Below are 21,907 nucleotides of genomic sequence, written 5' to 3'. Positions count from 1 at the left end.
TTTACAAATATAAACGGTGTTGTACTTTTATCTTTTTAAATAATACACACTGCTCAAAGCATAACAAAAGAATATGCGCTTAAAGTAGTTTTATCTACCTTGAATATATAGTAGTGTAACATCTATCTTTTCTTATTTTATACAATAAGTATCTGTATAATAAAACTATGATTAATATACATGTTTAGTTGAATAATTATACAAGTTTTGGTTTCTCCAAGATAAATAATATTTCTGAATTATTCAACTGAATTATTCCCTCTTTTAGCAGGAACCACGTCACTGCTCTCACTCATACGTCTTTTACTTGCTACTCGTGTGTTACGGCCTGCAACATAATTTTCACAAATTTTACATATGCTTCATTTTGATGACATGTAAATTTTGTAATCATGAAATGTTCAGTGACATTTGTAAGTTTAACTCATTGAAATCCAAAAAACTGATCTCTCAGTATTAGCATGGCAAAGCATCATTACGGAGCAAGAATAGTACTATTTAAAAAAAAGCTATTTATATACACCATTCTACTGACCTTTTTTGCCTCTCTTTCCTTTAAAATTCCTTTGCCTAGAATTTGCCATTTGTTGTCTCACTTTCATAAAATATTTTTCTTCTTCTTCACTCTCAAGGACACAACAGGTTACATCTTTACCGCGTATAGATATCTTATAAAATAAATGAAAAAAATTTTCACGAAATAAAATATAATATCACGAACTTAAAAATAACAAAAAATAATTTGAAATACTCACTTTACTTTCATGCATTTTGTCAATTACTGTTTTTGCGTCATTTTCTCCCTGCAATCGAGCATATCCCGCTGCATCACCTTTATTAAAGTCAACAAATGCAACATTCGCACCTAATTCACCTAGACATTCCTTAATATCTTCTCTTATACATTCATCAGGTACATTAGTAAAATAAATCACACAACCCTTTGGAAATAGATTTACCTTGTCGCCTTCTTTCTCTTTATCATTATATTCTGTTGTCTCCTAAAAAATTGAACATTTTGTTATTATGTTTAATTATGAAAATAAATGTATAAAATAAATTGTATACTAACAAATTCCATATCAACAGATTCACTTTTCTTTGCTTTTACTTCTGATCTTTTTTGTCTCCTACCTTCCCTTTCCTGTGTTTTAGATTGATAATAGTCAGATCTAAAATCTCAAAGTATTAAATTAAGTATAAAATATTACTAAAACTTTTATAGCAGAGATATATAATCCGATTAACTTACGACCACATCTTAATTAATTCAGTGTCTCCATATTTTACAGATTCCCTAACCATAAAGGCTTTTGCATCCTCTAGAGTTTTGAACTGCACGAAAATAGAACCTTTAAATTGAAGCTTCTTCTCTTTATCCATATACTTCCTCATCTATTAAACAAGAAAATGGTCTGAAGATCTAAGCATTATTTGCAAATTTTTTCCACTCTGATCTGAAAATAATACATCTATTGCACAAGAGTCAGATACTTACGACGATATTATCAACTGGTTCATAAGCACTGAAAAACGTTTTAAGCTTCTCAATAGTGGTGTCCTGTAAAGGAAATCCTTTTACGTAAACTGTCTTGGCCTCCTGTGCCTTCCTATATTCTTCGTTATATATTGGCAAAGGATGCTTTGGAGAACGACGAATCTTTTTTCTATCTTCAGATATTTCCATAAGTTCACTTGATTTTATGGCTTCTAATATAACATTAATATCTTGACTCATAGAGGCCAACAATTTGAAATTTAACATAATAGTCATAGGAACCCATCCTTCGTCCAATTTTGTTTGCTCAATGAGAAATTTATCTCTTTGCATATTCACATCTCCAAAGTAAAACTAGAAATATCGAAATTTTTATTAATTAAATTGTATTATTGCCATTTATGTTATAAGAAAGCTATGAAAATTAAACTTTTTAATTACGTTGAAGAATATCTACATATATCTATACCTATACATATATTGAATCATGAGATATAAATGAATGGATATCTTATTTCCATAATAATTGGTTAATTAATAAAATATTACCTCGACTTGATTTTTTATTCTTTCTAACAGTTCGTTAGATGGTTCCTCAGATTTTACTTTTGGGGAAAGTTCCTCAGAAACCGGCTTCTCGTCTTTAACCTCGACATTGGCATCATTTATTTTAGTCTCGTCTACAACCTTTGTTTTAATTTCTGTTTGAGTCTCTGTTTGAGGAACTGCCTCTCCTTGCCCGTTCTCCATATTTGTTGTTACTATGAGATACGAGCTTTCAAAATTTATTGAGACCTGAACAAGAAATCAATTTCGTACAGATGCACTTAAGTCGATGATCAAACGTGGTCTGTTTTCTCGGAAACAGGAAGTAACCGTTAGGAAGGAAAACGGTATTTGCATCAACATGAAATTTGAAAATGGCTGCTTCTTATAATTTCACAGTTTATTGCAACATAAAATTCTCCTCTTTTTATTATTCTTATCTCCGAGTAAAGTAATAAATTGGGTATATTTGATAATTATATAAGTTATATGACAAATAGGAGAAATAATTACAATGTTAACTATTAAAATAAATTTTTTTAATTGCAATATATCATTTTTTGAAATAAAGTAAAAATTAAAAATAAATGTAAAAATAATTTTTCTAAAATATCCAATAATTTATAAACTGGAACCAAAAATAAAAATTTTATCGGAATTAGCGCGATGTTAGCCACGGTCATATAAACAGGCCTGAACACTCGCTAGGGAAAACCATCTATCCTTTGAGTTGAAAAAATCAAGATACAGGACAAGAAAAGATCCCGTTCTACGAGATAGACAGAGATAAGTAGAGTGTCTCTGATTCTGTCCGAACAATGTAACATACATTATTGTATTTTTATATTAGCATTAAAATGTGCCTAAATATTTCTTCACACTATTAACAGAGGTAGCAAAGCAAAACGAAACAAAATTATGCAAAACACTTACAATTTCTAATGAAGCCTTACTTGAAAATTAATGTTCCTTGCGATTTTTTGAATCCTTACAATTTCTTTTAATTTAGTTTATAACTGATATTCATGCATTTTATTTATATATACTAAACAAATAACGTATAAATTAACTAATATTTAGTTATTAATTATAAATTGTTATTAAATTACATTAATAGTATATTTTAAAAACTGAAAGCACAAAAAATATAAATCAAAGATTTATTTTCGAAAGATTAAAATGATAATTAAAATGATTTTTAATGCGTCTACTTTTAATTACAATAAAATAAAAATATAATCTGTATAATTGACAAACTACTTCTTTTGCATATATAAAATAACCGGATATGCCTTGTTCCGAAAATGTATAATGATTTTAGATCTTTATGTTGGCAAACAGGTAAAAGATAAAAGAATGCAATGAAGTTGGCTGCAATCTTTCAGTACTGCGCTCCCTTCCGGTTCGTTCTTTCGGGGAGAGTGAGTCTTGTTTAGTTTAGCTGTAATTAAATCTTTCTCCATCTTCCAACATGAAGATTTACAAGGATATTTTTACTGGTACGTAAATTTAGAATATCATTAAATAACACGTGTAATGAATATTTTTTCAAACTTTTTCATATACTAAGAAATAAAATATTACGCTTGATTGCAAACGGACTAGCAGTGACGTTTCTATCACGAGGACCAAAATTTTAAGAGTAATAACTATAAAATGTTTCCTGACTACGGTTTTAATTGTGTAAATGTGAAAATATATAGTTAAACATGTTTTTAATGGTTTCTCATATTATAGAAACATCATACTGCTTGAATATTTAATATTCTAATTTATAACCTCTCCATATGTTCGAAATGACTCATTTCGTTAGGAAAATGATACATTTGACACTAATTACATATTTTAAGGAAGAGTAGAGATTATTATTTTAAATTAACTCTTTTTTTAAACTAACTCTGCTGCAATAAAATGATTATTTTGAAGGTTTGATAATTACTTTATACAAAATTTATAAAGTTAAATTTTACGAAATAATATAAGTTTTATATAATTAATTAATTTTACTATATTAAAGGTCATATTTTTATTTTAAAATTTATATTTCAGGCGATGAAATGTTTTCTGACACCTACAAAATAAAGTTGATTGATAATGTTGTATATGAAGTATATGGCAAGGTACCTATCTTTTTACTCTTATTTTTAAATTGTATTTGGATAACGTGTATTAAGCTTATATAGTTGTCTGAATATTTATTTATATTGTATTCGTTGTATTAATATCTTTACTTAAATTTTTTATAACTAGGTAGTCACTCGTAAATCAGGTGACATTGATATTGCTGGATTCAACCCATCTGCTGAAGAAGCTGATGAAGGAACGGAAGAAACGGTGGAATCCGGTGTAGATGTAGTTATGAATCATCGGCTGCAAGAAACTTTTGCATTTACAGACAAAAAATCCTATACCTTGTACTTGAAGGATTATATGAAGAAGTAATTATTTTTCCTATAGTAATGTAAACTATTACTTTAGTAATATTAAAGCAATATTAATAACGCAATTTTCATTAGATTGGTAGCAAAATTGGAAGAGGAAGCTCCTGATCAAGTGGAAGTTTTCAAAACAAACACAAATAAAGTAATGAAAGACATATTAAGTCGTTTCAAAGACCTACAATTTTTCACTGGCGAATCTATGGATATTGATGGTATTGTAGCATTAATGGAATATCGCGAGATCGACGGTGAATCTGTGCCTGTACTCATGTTATTCAAGCATGGTCTTGAGGAACAAAAGTTCTAAACAATTTTAGGTATTGAAGAAATTGTGGGAAAAAATATTGTGAGTTTTACATTTACTACTTGTATTTCGTTAATATCGTAATCACTTAATGTACGTATAACTGTGTTAATAATATTCAAAAATAGACTTAAATATATAAACATGTTAATTCATGCCTATACTTAAGTTATTTGTATTTGGCATTGCACAAACATGTAAAAGAAAGATGGTGATCAGATTCCCGCTGTGGTGCGTTTCCTCGACGTAGCGTCTATTATAGCCATACACTAAAAAACAAAGTTTCGTTACTAAACGCATTAAATACATAGCAAAAGTAAAATTAATTTTCGTACATTTTTCCAGATAAACTCAAAGAAGACTGTACACACGCTGAAAAGCTTGTGAAATTTAGTTAAAAGGAAAACACGATTTTACTTCCAATCTCATTTTATAATGCAGTTAACTTATTCGTTTCAACAACAATCAATGACTCGAAGTCTCACAGGAGTTAATAATTGTACATATGACTTTACTGGAGGGAAGATATACAAGAAATCCTTTCGATTGTATTATCTGAGTCTGATTTCCCTGTAGACTTGTAATATTTTCTACCTTTTTTATTGGTCACTTATTAGAGAATTTAATTTATGATTCAAAAATGGAAGATGGGGAAAGAAGTTTGCAGCAATGAAAATATCAAAACATACGTCTAATTATTGTTAACACAAAAAGAAATGTCCTTGGATAACAATTAAATCTGAAACATACTCTGTATAATGTCCATCAAATAAAAAGGTGTTTTCATAAGTACTGCTTACGAGCCGTGTTCTTATTTTGATTATCTAATTGTTTAAATTAACTTTCCGTAATAATACAGGTACATAGTAAAACAAACAATTATTAATTTGCTTCATAAAAATATTATATTTAGACAAGTCAGAATAGACGATTTATCTCTTGGCGCAAGACCATACATTATATTTTTTTACTCAAGGACTGTTATTAGCCATACTGTTTTACAAGTATATTCATAATATGACTTCTTCGCGTTTCTTCCATTAACAACCTCGCTCTCACTATCGCATTCTCTCTTACACTCTTTGTTTTCTATATTTATATAATTTGTGTACCCATCGTTATCGTCATCATATTTATTACGCATATTCTTTTATGAATATATTACTCTCGTTCATTATAAAACAGTTACCGATCCAATATAGAACTCTTCACATTCCAAATACGTTTTCATGTGCCATTACCTGAAAAAGTGTTATGTTAACACATAGAAAAGCGTATTTTAATAATGTAATAATAATTCATATGTATGTACGTATGTACACAGCCGTAAATGTATACATATACATACACGTACGTTTAGTAAATGAACGTTCAATAAGTATATACGAATTAATTATCGCTTCAGAATAAGTCGAAAACTGACATTTACAGCTTAAAGATAGTAAAATTGAACTCCAAAAAATATACGTACATACAATTACATATTTATGTATGTACGCATTCGTCGTTCATAAATATGCACATATAGACATTGCTTTAATTATCGAGCACAACCATAGTGTCATTAGTTACTAAGCACTAAGATGAATTAGTATCTCAATTTCAAACAATGTATTGAAAATGATGCGATACAATTTAACATACCTGATCTCGTTATAATAAATTGTGTTAGCCATGTAGAAATAAAAATTGTTATTCACAAGTACCTTTAAGCTGTTAATACAATAATGATTTCTCAAGTGGAATATTATGTTAGAGAGCTATTCCATACATTTATGATTATTATATTTTCGAACATAAATGATAAATGTTTTGTTCATTAACCTTCTTAACATTACAAATCTTGCGCATAATTCAATGATGTACAATCAAATTATAAAAATCTACTTAATAAAATGGTACAACAATTTCATAAGAATCGTTCCTTTTTTTCTCATTGTTTCAATTCGAAGGAAGAAAGATGAAACATGGAATATCGGACCATGCTAATGTTCCAAAAAATAGTTAATCACAATGGCAGTTGTGTAAGTTAATTTGTTATTAATGTATAGCATTCATATTGATACATGAAAGTTTCTGACATTTATACACACAGAAGGATTTGTTTTTAGTACTCTGGCTTTTTAGTTTAGTTCGTCAAAGGTACAGTATTTAGTAGGACACCTGCTACTTTTTTAAGTGGGATGTACCTTACGATTCAGTAAGGTCGAACAATTATTTTATTCGTTATTACTATTAGTATTAAACTTATTTGTACTGGTCTATGCAGAATGGGTGCGTGTGGAACCTCTTTGATACTACCATAATATACCATGATTTGATATTCTAAAATTCTAATTTTTAATAATAACATTCATCTTCATTTTAGTATAAGAAAAATATAAAAATATAAAATACAGAGCATGGACGTATATCGTTAACCATCTAAACAATTAGGTACATAGAAAGTATTCCTAAGTACCAAATGACGACGAAAAATATACATACTTAATTTAACGTAAGGATTTATTCTCCAATTATTTTAATATTCATAATGGTACAGAAGGTTTGCAACGCACCGCATTCATTCGTTCTAGGACACTGTTACTAAGTAAAACATCACTACATACAATTTGAGCATCGTACGATTTCTATAATAGTTCAAAGAAGTATGGCAAAAGCATCGAGTTTACATTGATTACAATCATGTACACGATTTGTGTATAGCACTTCATTAGAGAAGCATGCTATTATTTGATAGATTTTTTGCTCCAATACATTCCAAGATTCACCATGTTGAATCTCTTACCTTTAATACATCTAATCGTAGGACATTAAAAATTCTGCCATTATCTTTGTTATTCTACTGACCGCTACTGAGGTTCTCAATTATTATTTGTGAAAGAGTTCTGTTTATATGTTCATATATTATTATACGTATGTATAGATATCATCATTTTAACATTTATATATTTATATGAAACTTCATTCACAGGTAGCTTCATTCACGCCCGCCAATCCTAATGGTCTTTCACTTGCTTATCTTCTTTTATTATTACTATTTATTATTACTATTATTACACGTATCGAGGAATTAGATGAGGTGATCGCAAAACGCGTTTCATTCAGAGGTAATTTTGGTCGAGATGTATATTTCCAGTATGGATGTAAAGAAACAGAAGATTACATCCTGGATTATAAAACACCAAGAAAATTGACATTACAGAGATTGTAATACGATTTTCTTACTATCTTATACGAAACATATAAATATAAGTGATTTGGTTTGAATTTATTCTTGGAAATTATTTGAAATCGTCGAAATTGGATCGAGTAACTATGAAAAAAGTTTATCCTGTGTTTGCGTGTCGCACGAGAGAACTATAGAAAAAGAAAAAGAAACAATTAGATATAACAGGCGTTTGAAATGAATAGCAACTCCAGTGATATTAAAAAAAAAATCGGGAATTTAATAATGTGTTTCTTTTTTCTCATGGTATGCATAACATTAAAAACTCTCATCAAATAGATAACAATAACCAACAACTAACAATCGTAAGCATTCACGCAAAAATAGAAATATGTTTAATAATTTTTTAATATTATCATAATTTATATTATCGAAGTAAGTGTGATCATTCCTTACGATTTCTAGAGTACTATAGTAATTTATGTAGATGACTAAAACTGAAGGACACTAAGAAGATAAATCTTTTTCACTCTTCTAAAATCTTAAAATCGAATTACAATCTAGAAAGAATAAATCTTACGAAATATCTTACAAAAGAAAAATATAAATAAATGTTTATTTATACATTTTTTGAATAATGCACCAAGATTCTTTCAATATATATTATAAAATATATATTTATATTTTTAAAAGTTCTTTCTTAACTTACCGATAGAAGAATAAAATATATAAAAATTTGGATTCTTTATTGCCACCAATTCAGATCGATCACAATTCATATCATTTTTTTATCTATTTAAAAGTAGAAAATTAGTAAAATTCAAAATCTGTAAAACTAAAATATGGATCTTTTCGTTAAAAATCCTGTTATTTTCTTACATCCTTCAGCTCAAATCATAAAAAGTGTTTTGTGAATTACTAATAACGACGATAAGGTTCCTATCATAGTCCTGTCACTGATCAATTAATTCTTATATATCTAGGTTTAAATGATAAACTATACATTGAAAGCATCGCATCTTTTGAATGTTTTTTTACTTTTTCCTTTTTTAAGACTTTACATCTCATAATGCAGTGAATTCAAAGGAAAAAACCGAAAATTTTCGCTAATTAGTAAATTTTAGTACATTATCAATATGCTATCGAATTACTTATACTGTTCGCTATTATGTAATCACATAATGAGAAATTGTTATCGAACGAAACGAACGCTGTCGAATAAAGTCGAAAAAATATTAATAAACGAGTTATATGAAAAATTCCATGGAATTCGCTGTATACCAAAAGTAAAAATCGTCCTTAATAAGAAATCCTCTTTCGCATTTCAGTTTATCTTTCAACAGTATGTATGTATCAATGATTCTTGATATATCGAGCGTACTATTTATTCACCGGTTTTGTAACAGCATATGTTACAATTTCAATATTTCTTGTTACAGACATAAGCTGCATATATATACATATAATATATATATATATATATATATATATATATATATAAAAAGAAATATTATAATATATATAATCATATATAATTAATAATGAATTAGTAAGTTTTATTTTCTTTCTTCCATACTCTAAAATACAAAACAATAAATTATCGTATTATAGTGCACACGCGTATAGAACGTTTCCGTTTTATGCAAGTATGTATAATAATAATAATGATAATATAATAATAATAATAATAATAATAATAATAATAATAATAATAATAATAATGACAATAATAATAATAATAATAATAATAATAATGACAATAATAATAATAATAATAATGACAATAATAATAATATATCTAGATGCGATCGTGGCTCTTTCAAATGACGATCCGAATCGAGGCAGCGTTGGAATGTAAAAATACCCGATAAGCTTACGCTTATTACGGATTGCACCCACGTCGAGGACCGCAATCCATAGAAAAATGGCGGAGATCGTTGGAGAATCGTGTCGTCTGTACAACTATATATGTATTCTGAAAGACTGGCGAAGCAGATTGAAACTGACACGTCAACGATGACAAGAGATAACACAGGTTGTAACAGAGGGTGTAACAAAAAGGTAAGAAGAAACATGAGAAAACAGCGTCTTAGGAACTTCCACGTGGTTGCAGAGAGTAAACAGTTCGACGTGAGCGCAATCGAAGCCCAGACTAAATCAAGGATCGGCAATATCCGGTAGGAAATCGTCACGCGTGAGAACTTTGCTCGGACATACGATGGCATGACACACATACTCGACGTGTGTCATAGACTAAAGAATGCAAAGAGAGATCTCGTTCCAAGGTATACATAAGCGACTTCGAGAGCTTGGAAATTTCATCGAATCGATCGTTTAAAAAAGCGCTGGGGCTCTTTGTTCTCCGCGAGTGTATTATCCGTTGCTCGACTTCCGGCATGCTCTCGATACGAATCGAAGAAAAGGATCGTCTTTACATCAAATATAATGCGCTATCGAACAGATATAAATAAAATGGTGAAGAAGAAGAAACGTAAGTAAATTCCACCTTACTCGACTTCTGTGAGAGTATCAATTTTTCTTTTTGTTTTTTTTTTTCTTTTTTCGTTTTTTAACCACCGTGAGAGGCGTGTTAGAGTTACCAACGGGAATTTCTTTTCTTACACACGCATATATATATATATATATCTTGAGTGCTGTTCTTTGTTTTTCTTTTCTTGTTGATATATATCTATGTATATATATCCATGTATACATACATATATATTATATATATGTGTTCTTTTTTATGTTCCGTTATTTTTTTCCTTTATAAATCGGTGTGCCCCAAGACGCGGCACACCTTTTGCTCCTAAGGGTCCGACCGTGACTCTAGCATCTCCACGAGGAAATCGTCGATCGGCACGTCGCCGATCATTTTGAAGAAGAACAGGTACTCCAGACACTTTAATCCGATGGATCGGATGGCCGGCAGACGTAACAGTAATTTCGCGAATCTTCCAGCATCGTCGGGCCAGGCTACGCGACAATAGCCTTCCAGCGCTGCGTAGATCTTCTCGCGGAGCAGGGTCACTTCCTGGATGGATTTTAGTCCTCGGACTTCGGGGTTGAAGAGTATTATAGATCTGTTTGTGATTAATTGCTCGATAAATGAACGTAAACTCGAAGCATATAATAGAGAAGCAAGTTTAATCGTACGCGTAATACAAACGATACTTTTCAATTCCTTCGATCCTCTATAGATACGCTTAATATAAATTGAAAGACACGATCCAGAAAAATATTAACTCAATACCAACGATTAATCGAGGAACTTGAATAGTATCTCTTCTTAGTGTTTTCTATTTCTATCCTATCTCACATTCCTACTGTAAAACAAGCATCTTTCGAATATACAATAGAACTCCATTTACTTGTGGTTAACTGGAAATCAAATCTGTGGCCTAACGTGAGCTCTTAATTATGCGAATGACAAGTAATAGACCGAACAAAATCAGAGAATATCAGAGGAACAGCTATTATATAAACCGTTGGTCCCCGATCGATGTTCAGGTAAACGGAGTTTCACTATAATCTATTGTAATCGATAATTAATAATTGTAATATAAAAGTAACGATTACCAACCTCAGGCAACCAAGCTCCGTCCTGTCCATCTTCATTTCGCGCATTTTCGATACAAGCTCGGAAAGTACCCGGTCGAATATCGTGCCCACGCCAGCCTGCTGCGCGGAGTTTCGGTGCACCGTGATCCCTGTCGCCAGCACGATACCGTCCTTCACGTCGATCGAACGGTGGGAAAAGGATGCTATCAGCAACTCGTTCCAGCCGGCCCTGAGCAGAAGTACCTGATCCTCCAGCGGCAACGACGTAAAATGCGGGATGTGTTTCGCCCATGCTACCAGCTGGAACAGCTGTTTGTTCGTGGCGTTGCAAATGTGCGACACTGCATTCTGTGCATTGCAAGAGATGCCGAATTAATCGGAGGAGCGTTTCGTGGAACAGCTACGCGCAACCATTCCACGAAAATCAGTTCACAACGTCGTTGTTCATACGGTGGCCGGAGAAAAACTGGCGACAGTTTCCGGTTCGCGTTCCGGTTGCAAAGTCAAATATTCTGATCTTTATTTGAGTTTCCACAGTCAATTAACAAGTTGATCCAAATCCGAAATTTCACGATGTCTCGAAAACGCTCGAAATCCACGATTCGTATCTCTTTTTCTTTTTTTTTTTTTTTTTTTCTCTCTAAGGAATACGTATTTCGCCAGAAGCAAAAGCCCCCCAAAAAAAAGCATTTGCAAAAAGCAGATTATCGATAGAAATCAAAGTTGCTACTGACCAGCATTGACGATAGTCGTCTGTTCGATTTGCAAGGAATTAAATTGTTGTTTTATCTTCTATCGGTACAAATGACGGTAACGAATTGATGGAATCGTACTAATTAAAATGAGTCGGAACAAGTCTGTAAAAAGATACTGGTAAAGTTGAGAAAGAAAGAAGACTTTGAAGTTACATCGATTCATTTTAACGAGATAAATACTTCTGTACCGTTATTATATGCCCTCGATTATTTCGACCAGCTTATTCATCGATGCATACACGACTCGATCAATTTTTTAATTCGCATTACACGACGAAACGATCATATCGGATCGCCAATAAAGGACACCTCGAACGAGATTAATTCAATCACCAGTCCAGGGTCCAATGACGAACAAATTGATTTCGTCCCGGGAGAGCTGTACATTGCATAAAACTGACGTTCCAATCTTACCAGCTTCTCCGTCACGTTCATGTTCGATAAATCGCTGAATGAAACGCAACCACGGTTTTTATCCAACTACTAGTCGAGAACTTCTTAATTAGAAAAAAAAAAAGAGAAAGAAAGAAAAAAGATAGAAAAATAGGACGAGTCGTGTATACCGAAAGTGGAGCGTGTTCAAACGAAAAATAAAATTTCTCAACCGGACAATCGACGTGGTGAACTGTTCCAATTCTACTCTTACTATTTTCGCTTTTTCTCTCCGTCGTTTCTCGTTAATATTTACCTCGTAATTTCCTTGCTGTTCCATTTTGCACTCGACTCGTTTCTCGGCTTCCAGAATACGCTCGATCGGCATGTCCGAGTGCAGGCTACTGGTGCTCTCCACCTCGCTCTGATCCCTTTCCTTGGTACGTTGACGCTCTTCCTGTACTGCTTCTCTCTTCATGCCCATCGCCAGGCATTTCTGGTATCTACAATACTGACATCGATTTCTCTGCCGTTTGTCGATGATGCAGGATTTTTCCTCGCGACACGCGTACGACAGGTCCTTGCGTACGGTCCTCTTGAAAAAGCCCTTGCAACCCTCGCAGCTACGAGCGAAAGAACGGAAAGGTTACTACGGTAAGATGTACCGCCACGAACGATCTTACAACGGACGAGTGCTATAACGAACGATTTTTCTAACTAACATCAATCCGTTATAACAACGTACAAAGATGTTGCGACGAACAGCAAGAAATATCGGACGCTCTGCCGATTTTTCTAGCTCGCTTTCGTTACGACGGTAAATAGTAAACGCTAATGGACGATGCGAACCTGTTTCAAGCTCGCTTGCTTCCACTCTCGTTTAGCGATATCTACCGCGTAGAACGTAGAAGATAGCTAAGCAGCGTAAGAACTGGCGAACAGCGCTATAAACTAACGTGATCCAAGATGAACGAGTACCGGATGTCATAGTCAAGGGGCGAGATTTGTTTATGCATAGATAACGAAGGCTGAAGAAAGCTGGCAAACACGATTGCCTCGTCGTTTTATGATCGCCACTGAATAAGAGAATTTCATATTGTTTTTGCCATTTATTTTCTAGCTTGTATTACACATTTCCAGCGTTTGAATGGTCGTAGCGGTGATAACTTTGCTATTAACCGTGGGCTTGGGACGTGTCGCTTCTAAATACGTACGTGTCGATGTACGTTACAACGAACAGATGCTGCAACGTACGTGGTTCGAGCGTATCTTGCCGTATCGTAATCGATTACGTTCGTAAAAATTGTGATTTCGCTTTACGATTTCTGTCTGCTGAAAAGGATACGCGTACGTTTTGTTTTATTTCATTCTGATTCGGTTCCTAGGAGATACGGGAGAACGCCTTGCAACCCTCGCAGCTGCGAACGAAAGAAAAGAAAGAAAGAAAGAACTTTATTAGGTTGTCCGAAAAGTTTCTTTCGTTTTATGAAGAAATAATGGACGTGCAACGTTTTTTGTTGTCGAGATATGTATAATTTTCTGTGCTCGACTGGGTTAAATGCGTAGTAGAGATGCTTGTATGTGAGTGTCGGTGTGTGTGTGCGCGGTGTCTCAAAAACAGATGAATGTAAACTAGTCAGTCGGTTAAATGTCGGATATGGAAGAAAGTGCTGAGACGCGTGCAAGTGTGTATCGATGAATATATAAGGAATCGTCCATGAAATAAATATATTACCATTTTAATATGAATCCTCGGTGTAAATTTAGCGCTCCTATAACATTATTTCGGCTTCAAAGATCCACAATTCTCAACATTTGTTTTATATTATTTTGTCGAATTACGTACGATCCATTTCGTTCTGTCGAGACAAACACCGCGACGTTTCACAGACATGCTTTCACGTTTGTACGAAGCTGCATTGTTGTAAAAGACACGTTCGCGAAAGAAAGACATTCTTCGGACAACCTAATACGTATATTTACTCGTTGTGTTCTTTAATAAATTTCGAATAACGCATCTTATTCGTCTTCCCAATGTGTTATTACGTAAAATGTATAGTATAAAGATTCGCGTGTCTTTTCTTAAATTTCCTTTGTTATACGAACTGCGACAATCGATTTACTTTCTCCCAAGAGACGTATCGTTTCGTTAAAATACCGTGGAAAATTATTGGATCATAATGATCACATTGTAAATCCTCAAAGTCCAAACACCCGGTAACATTACTTTCGTCGAGGTGACTTATTCGTGCAGGTTGCAACTTTCGATTGTCTGGTGGCGACGATGTTCTCTCCGGGACAGCGGATTACGCGAAAGAAATCGTAAACCCGGGATACTTTATTCAAAGAATCTTTGGATTAGTCGAGCGGAGTAGAGCGAAGGAGCCGGATAAGACGCGCCAAGACGAATTTCAACTCTTTTTACGACGCACGAGTCGGTGTTGTCTGGGTTTTGCAGTGATTCACACACCGAAACCGCGAATTCCTCTTGATCGTGTCGAAATTTATTCGAAAGTATTTTCTAACAGGGCACTTGGGAAGATGCAACGAGGGAAAACGCAATTTATGTCGTTTCCTAGTTAATTTTGTACCTCTGGAACGCGTTTGATGTAATCGATGGAACGTTCGCGACAGTAATTTGCTTACAAAGGTAACTAAGAGTCCTAAGATCTAGGAATTTGGTCAATGAATTTGAATTTTAAGAAACTTTAGTTAGAAGAACATCGAAACTGTCAGAGAAGAATTTCGAGGGCTAGGAATGGATAATTCGAAAAAACACCACCGTTCCTATTTCTTCCTTTATTTTTTTCTTTGCCAATATCGTGTATTTAATAAATACTTTTTTATTTAAAAATCTTGTTCGAATCGTGCCACGTTCGAAATACACGTCCGATACTTTAGCCGATAGAAATCTTCTTACGATTAATTTAGCTTTTTCTATCTTATAGAAAAAGTTAGAGAAAAATAAATATCTTTTTGAAATTCGGTGTTTCATTTTTTGACAAAGAAATTCGTAATTTAAAAATCTTACGTAATGGTAGCTCTAATCAGCACGAGATTTCAAACGAACTTAACGATGCAAAGACACGAAGGAAAGAGGTGCATCCACTTGTCGTCGCTATTAAAAGTGAAAACAAGAGAAAGGCACGCTAAACCGTGTCGAAAATACGCGCGATGTTTTGTGACCGGCTGGAGCAAAAATAAATTCTTACTCGCGGAATGTCGCCACTGTTACTGGAGAGGTTCCAATTTTAAAAACGAGTCTCGCCAATGGTTGGCCATCATCGAGATCTTAACGACAACGGAAAGTGGAAAGGTTGTTTGCGATACTAAAAATTTAAACGGTCCTCGAGAATACGTTCCACGAGTTTCGTCAAAATTTATCATCCTCGTTAGCTTCGAGGAAGACAGACATATTAGATGCGACAACCGAAATGAATTAAAGTCTTTTTTAATTAGCGTCTGTATACGTTTCGTCTTCACAGCACATACTACATTTTCGTATTTGTATGTGAAAGTACACGATATGAAATTTAATATATTCGCGCATACTTTTTTTCTAGCCACTCTGTACTGTAGAAAAATTGTACGTGCGCGTTGTATTTGTTGCAGAAAACATTTTTGAAGTTTCAGTAACATTGGAACCAGACACCACACTGTCGTGATATTGGTCAAGTGTGAAACCAATTTAAATCCTAACGTCGGTAAACGAAAAGAGAAGAGATTTGGAATAACAATAAAATAGAAAGAAAGAAGTAAAATAGAAGCAAATATTCGATCATAAAATGTTTCGTTCGTTCGGATCATGCGGTTCTTATCGAACGCTTCTGCTTTGCTCGGTTCGTAAATTCGACGAACGCGAAAGAAGAACAATACGGAATAGTAATCCTATGGATCTCGACGAATGTCAAAACTCTGTCTCTCGCGACCTTCGCTAGGAATAGCACGACAATACGCGACTTATCGAGGATTTATTCGTGTTTTCGGCTGTGAAATCCGCTAAAAGCAACGCGGCAGCGACGAATGGAACAATTTTCTGTTTCCATCCGTTTGCACCGTCGCGAGGATGAAACAACGCTTATTCGTTAGCGATGAATTTGGACGAGCGGTAAGTTTCAATGGCTGATAAAATACGTCGAACTGTTTAAGAAAACTCAGAAAGATTTTGGAACAATTGCAAACGATACTTCTGAAAAGTAATGGGAAATTAATATTCATATTCTACATTTTGATCTTATTTACACTTCTTTCTAATCGTAAACGCTGTAGGTACATAGAAAGTGAAATGTGTGAAAGACACGCGAGAAAATTTCTGGACCACCGTGAAAGTCGTTTGATCTCGTCGAGTTTACACGAAAGACAAATAAGTCTGACGCGGGACACGCGTGGAGAAGCTCGACCCATGGACCAAAGTTCCGCCATAGGAAACGCGCAAAGGCCTCCGGCATTTGCCTATCAATAACATCGATTTTCTTTGATCTACTACCGTTTAATGTTTCTCTACGAGTAAAGTAACTCGTAATCTCGCGTAATCTCCTTGAAGACCTACTTAAATCGTGTTGTGAAAATAAAGAAAGCTTCGACAGCTATCGTACGTAATAGACATCGATTAAGAAGGATTCAGGTTTTTCTACGAGGTTCCGTTCACTTTGTCAAAACATTATACGGTTTATTTAGATCTATTTAGATAATTTTTAAGTTTCAAAACTAAATAGCTCGAGGAAATGAAATTAAACTTTGCTATACTTGTACTAATGACACGGGAGAGATGGTTCTGTCCGTATACAAGCTCGATGATCAAAGTGTCGAGAACTCGTTTCGACGAGCTCGGTCTTCCATTAATTCCGTCGAGTATAATTTCTCGTTTAATTATACAGTCTCGATCACGTTTTATCAGCCTAATCGCTTTATTAATTATTGAACTACTTTGCGACCACTCTTGGATTTATGCTGTAAAAAGCAGCAGCGAGTCTAACGTACAAGGGAAAAAAGAGATTACCAGAGATTAAAAAGAAAGAAATTGCGTCTTTCGAGTTTCTTGCTGTAATTCATGGCTAATAGGCAGAATCGATAAGATTTGATTAATCTTGAGAGACTTCTCTAAAAATAATCTCTCTTTAGTTTTACGACATTCGTTATCTTTGTTACAATTTTAGCATTTCTTCATGATCCATTGTTCTCGATTTTTCGATCTTTTTTCCTTTTTAACGCGCCTTGTTTTCCAGCTATCGATATCGCTAGCCCAATTCATTCTTCCATCTGCTATTACCGTTGTATTGCCTCTTTTGAAAAATTCTCCGTCTGAAAAGCGTCGACAGAAACATTCCTCGGCAAAAGGTAATCGAAAACAGATAAAAGAAAAAAAAACTGTAGCGCGGTTTGACTACGTTAAATAAAGAAATTAAAAATCCATCGCTGGGAGGAAGTCATAAAGTGCATAGAAAATACCAGTCAGCCAATTAATCATGAAGAGCAGGAAGAAACGAAGGAAGAAAGGATTGTTGTTTCTTACAGACCGGCGATATATCTGACACGGGCCCTGATAATGGCCGTGATTGCTTAATTAGCTGCCACTGGAGCAAAGTGGCTGCACGAACAGCAGAAGACAAGGCTCGTCGTCCTCCCTTGCCCCGTAGGAACTACGGCTGGCTAGTCGTCCTAACCACGCGAGCAAGTCCAAGGTTGTCGAGACTCTGATGCAACGTGAACCATCATCATCGGCCGTGGTCACTGATCACACACGCGCAATACCCAAAGTGGGGAGGCGGATGACGATCGGAGTGGAGCACAGTGATACGCTCTGTGTATGACTTGAAAACGATTGGAATTGCGAGAAGAGTCCCAAAGAATCGATAATTTAAATGGGCGAGTTTCAGTTTAAATAAAGAAATTTCGAACGTTTAACCGCAGCGAGAAAAATTAGGATTTCAGATTTAAATACAGAAAGTTGGAAGTTTCGGTTTGCATAGAAGAAATCGAGACTTTGAAAGTTGGAATTTTTTACTTTATTTTAATTTCAAACGAACGACGTAAGAAAAAAAAAAAAACAAGAAAGACAGAAAAGATAAAGGAAGCGAAAAACCAGTAAGCTTGTAGCTTTCAAGATCGTTTTATCGCGCGTTTATTACACATTGATGATCTCGAGTTTTTCGAGCGACTCACGTGCAACGCACGACGCTTAATCGGTCGATGACGTCTATTACGTGGAACATCGGTTGGTTCTTAATCAATTAAAAGCGAGATAGCAAGCGATACGTGGTAGAAATGGTTCGGAAACTCGATAGCCAACGCTCGATCATTTCTTCTTGCATACAGACACGTTCCATCCAATTAAACGAAAAAAGAAAGAAACGAAGAACTTTATTAACCCGAGTTTTCGTCGAGTATTGCAAAATTTCTACGGCGTGCACATCTATAAATATACTTATCTTTAACATCGTTTTTCAAGACGAAAGCGATAAACGCGTTGACGAGAAGTCCTCGACGTTAAAGTTTAATTTTTCGTCGCGTTACGGAAGAGAGTCATCGTCGACTTCTTCGTCTGACAGATTCATCCGTTAGAAACGCGTTACATACGAGTTTCTTGTGCGTTAAAATATTTTTCTTATTTACGTTAATTCTTGCAAACCTCGACGGAATGATAATCGACTTGAAGTCGAAACAGTGAGAGTTACGTCAACAAGGTTAAAAAAACTAAAAATAAAAAAAAGAATAAATAACAAAATACTTCGTCTAAACTACGAATCTTCATGGAGGTTGTTCTCCGATCAACGGATTGCCGATGTTTGCTGTGCATACACGATAATATTCTTATCTTCGGTTTGTGTCCCCAAACAAAAGCGTCTAATCGCGTTTCTAGCGCTACAAACTTATCCAATTGAAACTTTTATCGACTTCCTAATTTCGTGTGAATTCTGCACGCCGTAATGAGTAGGGACGAGAACCAAGAAAGAAGGTGGCCTGCCTATCTACTCAAGAAGCTAGTCGAAGGTGTGTTTTACGAATTGTTTCTTCTATATCTGGCGCGCGAATAAAGATGCCTGTACATTGCACAGTGTACGCTCGTTTGTGCAAGATGATATATTTCACTAAATGGATATTTATATCCGTCTCTTGATGTCGTTATTAATGTTATTAATTTAACCCTCATCCATCTCTTCTTACAGTAGATATAAAAAGATTGTACGTCCTCTGTATCATTTTTTATCGTACTTTTTAGCTTCTAGAACTCGTAAAGCCATGACGAATCTTTTTCGCGTCGTAAATTCTCAGAAATTTTGTTTCTATCACGCGTCGCTTCGTGAAAATTTTAAGGTAAAAGAAATTTATTAAGTTGTTAATAAATTTGAATTCCTTTGACTCCAGAATAATATAGGAGTCGATAAAAATATATGTAACCTGTCATTAAAAAAAAATTGATGGTTTATTATCCATCCATCACGGTCTCGTGTCCTTCGTGTCGAGGCAAGTGGTTTTTCGTGAAAAAAGAGCGATTTACGAGCGACTTATTTATCGTATTTTATATACAGAGTTACTAAAAAATACGTCACCATTCATGGGATATTTTAGTATCCAGGTGTTACATAATTCTATAAGAGATGAATTATTCCTAAGTCACCTGGTATCGATCAGTTTAATATGGGACGTGGACTATTCTACTTTCTATTTCAGTCTTCGAATAAATCCATCCTGTGTCTCAATCTCTTCTCTCTTAATTCTTTTAGTGTTTTTTTTTTGTCTGTAAGTTACTATTCGTCGATTCAATTCCAAAGCTAAAACGAAAGAAATATTTTTCATTTTTCTCCTTTCTTATTCAGTCGATAGCCACTCAGACTGCATTTTTTCAATAATCAACGTTGGAAAAATGTTATAACTCTCTGCATCTGATTGTACCACGTTATTGGCATAAACACCTTGTCGTTACAACGATATCGCAGTAAGAACGATCACGACATTCAGTGCAATTCAATAAACGGTGCCGGTTGTAGGTCTGACAACAAACGAGAAGAGATACAGAACGAAGGCAGTGGAAGGTCGAAGGTGACGATAACTAAAAAAAAACAAGCATTTATCATTGCATCCAAGACGACGTTATCGTGACCACTACGTTATAGGTAATTGTTGAAAATGACAACGTGAGTTCGTGCTCGCCACCCATATGCAGATGCGTTAGTTATACGAAATAGTAACTAGAAGATAATCCTAGTTACAATCGATAGATTTAATCGACAGGCTTAAGATGTTTTTTTGTTTTTATTCCTAGCTTTTGTAAGTGCAATAAAGGTTTTTTTTGGCTCAGAACGGTGTGATAGATTTATCCATTCGATAAAATAATAACTATCGTGATCCTATCTCTGAGTACAGAAATAACAACAGTAAATCAACGAAATTTATTAATACGTTCTGAAGCCACCCCCCTCTCCCTAACTATCCAGAAGTCAAGGTTATCGAAGCGAATTCATCGAAGTGACCGTCACGACTGATGAAAAAATCGTCCGATATCCGGAACGAGACCGATTTGTATTCATTGCTGAAAACCCTGACAAATTGGCCTCATAAAACAAGGAAACCTAGGAGAATCCCTAAGCTCGTATAGCAAATTCGTAAAAATAATAGAGAAGAAAGGTATTTTTTCGAACATTTTTATTTCGCACAGTCCAGAAACTGAATAGCTTGATCAACGTACTAGCAAGGAAATTAATGCGGAAAGTTTGCGAATTTGCTTCGCATACGATTGTCCGTTAGTTTATTCAGTTCGTTCGTGAACTTGTAAATGTTAATGTCTGACTTACCTATAGACACCATAATGCTTGCCACTGGCACGGTCACCGCAGATCGAGCAAAGATGCTTGCTTCCGGAAAGAGGGTGGTTCGGCGGATAGGGTGCGGCTGCTTTGTTCTGTCCACTCGGCGACGTACTCAGAAGGTTGCTGTGACAACCAGCGGTGAAGGATCTTACATGCAAAGAAGAGAGTAACAAAAACTCCAGCTACGAAACTACTGACCCGGATCGTGCAAAATACCGTGAAACTTTTTTTTTAAACAATCACCTCTGTATACGAAGTGGATTTTGCAACGTATTTTCTACTATTAACAGGCCGCTAGTAAAATTTGGAACAACTTTTCAAATTACCGTGTGTCCAAGTTTCTAAATAACTTCGTAGCATTCGTTCCAGAGTTATCGTTATCAAATTAAGATAACTTTTATTATTATAAAAACATTCGGAAGATTTCGTTTTACAGCTTCCATAAGCAAAGGTT

General features: G+C 34.4%; 3 protein-coding genes and 1 non-coding gene across 14 annotated transcripts in view; 1 reads left to right on the top strand and 3 right to left on the bottom strand.

Annotated features, from left to right (window-relative positions):
* Positions 1–2,391, bottom strand: LOC126866032 (la protein homolog). The gene is made up of 7 exons (XM_050619094.1): positions 2,048–2,391; positions 1,499–1,852; positions 1,253–1,395; positions 1,073–1,172; positions 756–1,001; positions 536–668; positions 1–328 (listed from the first exon to the last, which is right to left on the bottom strand). The coding sequence occupies exons 1-7, from the start codon at positions 2,246–2,248 to the stop codon at positions 240–242; spliced, it is 1,266 nt and encodes a 421-aa protein (XP_050475051.1). The 5' UTR covers positions 2,249–2,391; the 3' UTR covers positions 1–239.
* Positions 397–481, bottom strand: LOC126866231 (small nucleolar RNA U6-53/MBII-28). Its single transcript, XR_007689819.1, has one exon. It is a non-coding gene; the product is annotated as a small nucleolar RNA U6-53/MBII-28 (small nucleolar RNA).
* A 985-nt stretch (positions 2,392–3,376) lies between the features above and the next one.
* On the top strand, positions 3,377–5,588 carry LOC126866057 (translationally-controlled tumor protein homolog). Its single transcript, XM_050619149.1, has 5 exons — positions 3,377–3,543; positions 4,094–4,164; positions 4,295–4,482; positions 4,561–4,831; positions 5,135–5,588. The coding sequence occupies exons 1-4, from the start codon at positions 3,516–3,518 to the stop codon at positions 4,790–4,792; spliced, it is 519 nt and encodes a 172-aa protein (XP_050475106.1). The 5' UTR covers positions 3,377–3,515; the 3' UTR covers positions 4,793–4,831; positions 5,135–5,588.
* A 2,627-nt stretch (positions 5,589–8,215) lies between these two features.
* The window catches only part of LOC126866027 (retinoic acid receptor RXR), a 63,450-nt gene continuing 49,758 nt past the window's right edge, over positions 8,216–21,907 (bottom strand). For 8 of the 11 annotated variants that reach the window (XM_050619086.1, XM_050619077.1, XM_050619078.1 and 5 more), the window contains 4 exons: positions 21,439–21,600; positions 12,963–13,269; positions 11,542–11,867; positions 8,216–11,041 (listed from right to left, as the gene is read on the bottom strand). In XM_050619086.1, coding sequence (XP_050475043.1) covers positions 10,768–11,041; positions 11,542–11,867; positions 12,963–13,269; positions 21,439–21,600 — 1,069 coding nt within the window. In that variant the 3' untranslated portion in view covers positions 8,216–10,767. The remainder of the gene's footprint in view (positions 11,042–11,541; positions 11,868–12,962; positions 13,270–21,438; positions 21,601–21,907) is intronic. The other 3 variants (XM_050619088.1, XM_050619084.1, XM_050619085.1) reach the window with 2 other exon arrangements.

Source organism: Bombus huntii, chromosome 5 (assembly GCF_024542735.1).
Source record: "Bombus huntii isolate Logan2020A chromosome 5, iyBomHunt1.1, whole genome shotgun sequence".
In the NCBI taxonomy this organism is placed as follows: Eukaryota; Metazoa; Arthropoda; class Insecta; order Hymenoptera; family Apidae; genus Bombus; species Bombus huntii.
The sequence above is the reverse complement of the archived record's forward strand: the minus strand, read 5'-3'. Positions and strand labels throughout refer to the sequence as shown.

Bases quoted from the DNA above. Each gene is read 5' to 3' on its own strand.
- LOC126866032 (XM_050619094.1), bottom strand. From the start codon at position 2,248: ATGGAGAACGGGCAAGGAGAGGCAGTTCCTCAAACAGAGACTCAAACA. The intron at 1,853-2,047 runs GTAATATTTTAT...CGATATTTCTAG, and splicing joins GAATAAAAAATCAAGTCGAG to TTTTACTTTGGAGATGTGAA. The intron at 1,002-1,072 runs GTTAGTATACAA...TCAATTTTTTAG, and splicing joins AATCTGTTGATATGGAATTT to GAGACAACAGAATATAATGA.
- LOC126866057 (XM_050619149.1), top strand. From the start codon at position 3,516: ATGAAGATTTACAAGGATATTTTTACTG. The intron at 3,544-4,093 runs GTACGTAAATTT...TTTATATTTCAG, and splicing joins TTACAAGGATATTTTTACTG to GCGATGAAATGTTTTCTGAC. The intron at 4,165-4,294 runs GTACCTATCTTT...TTTTATAACTAG, and splicing joins TATATGAAGTATATGGCAAG to GTAGTCACTCGTAAATCAGG.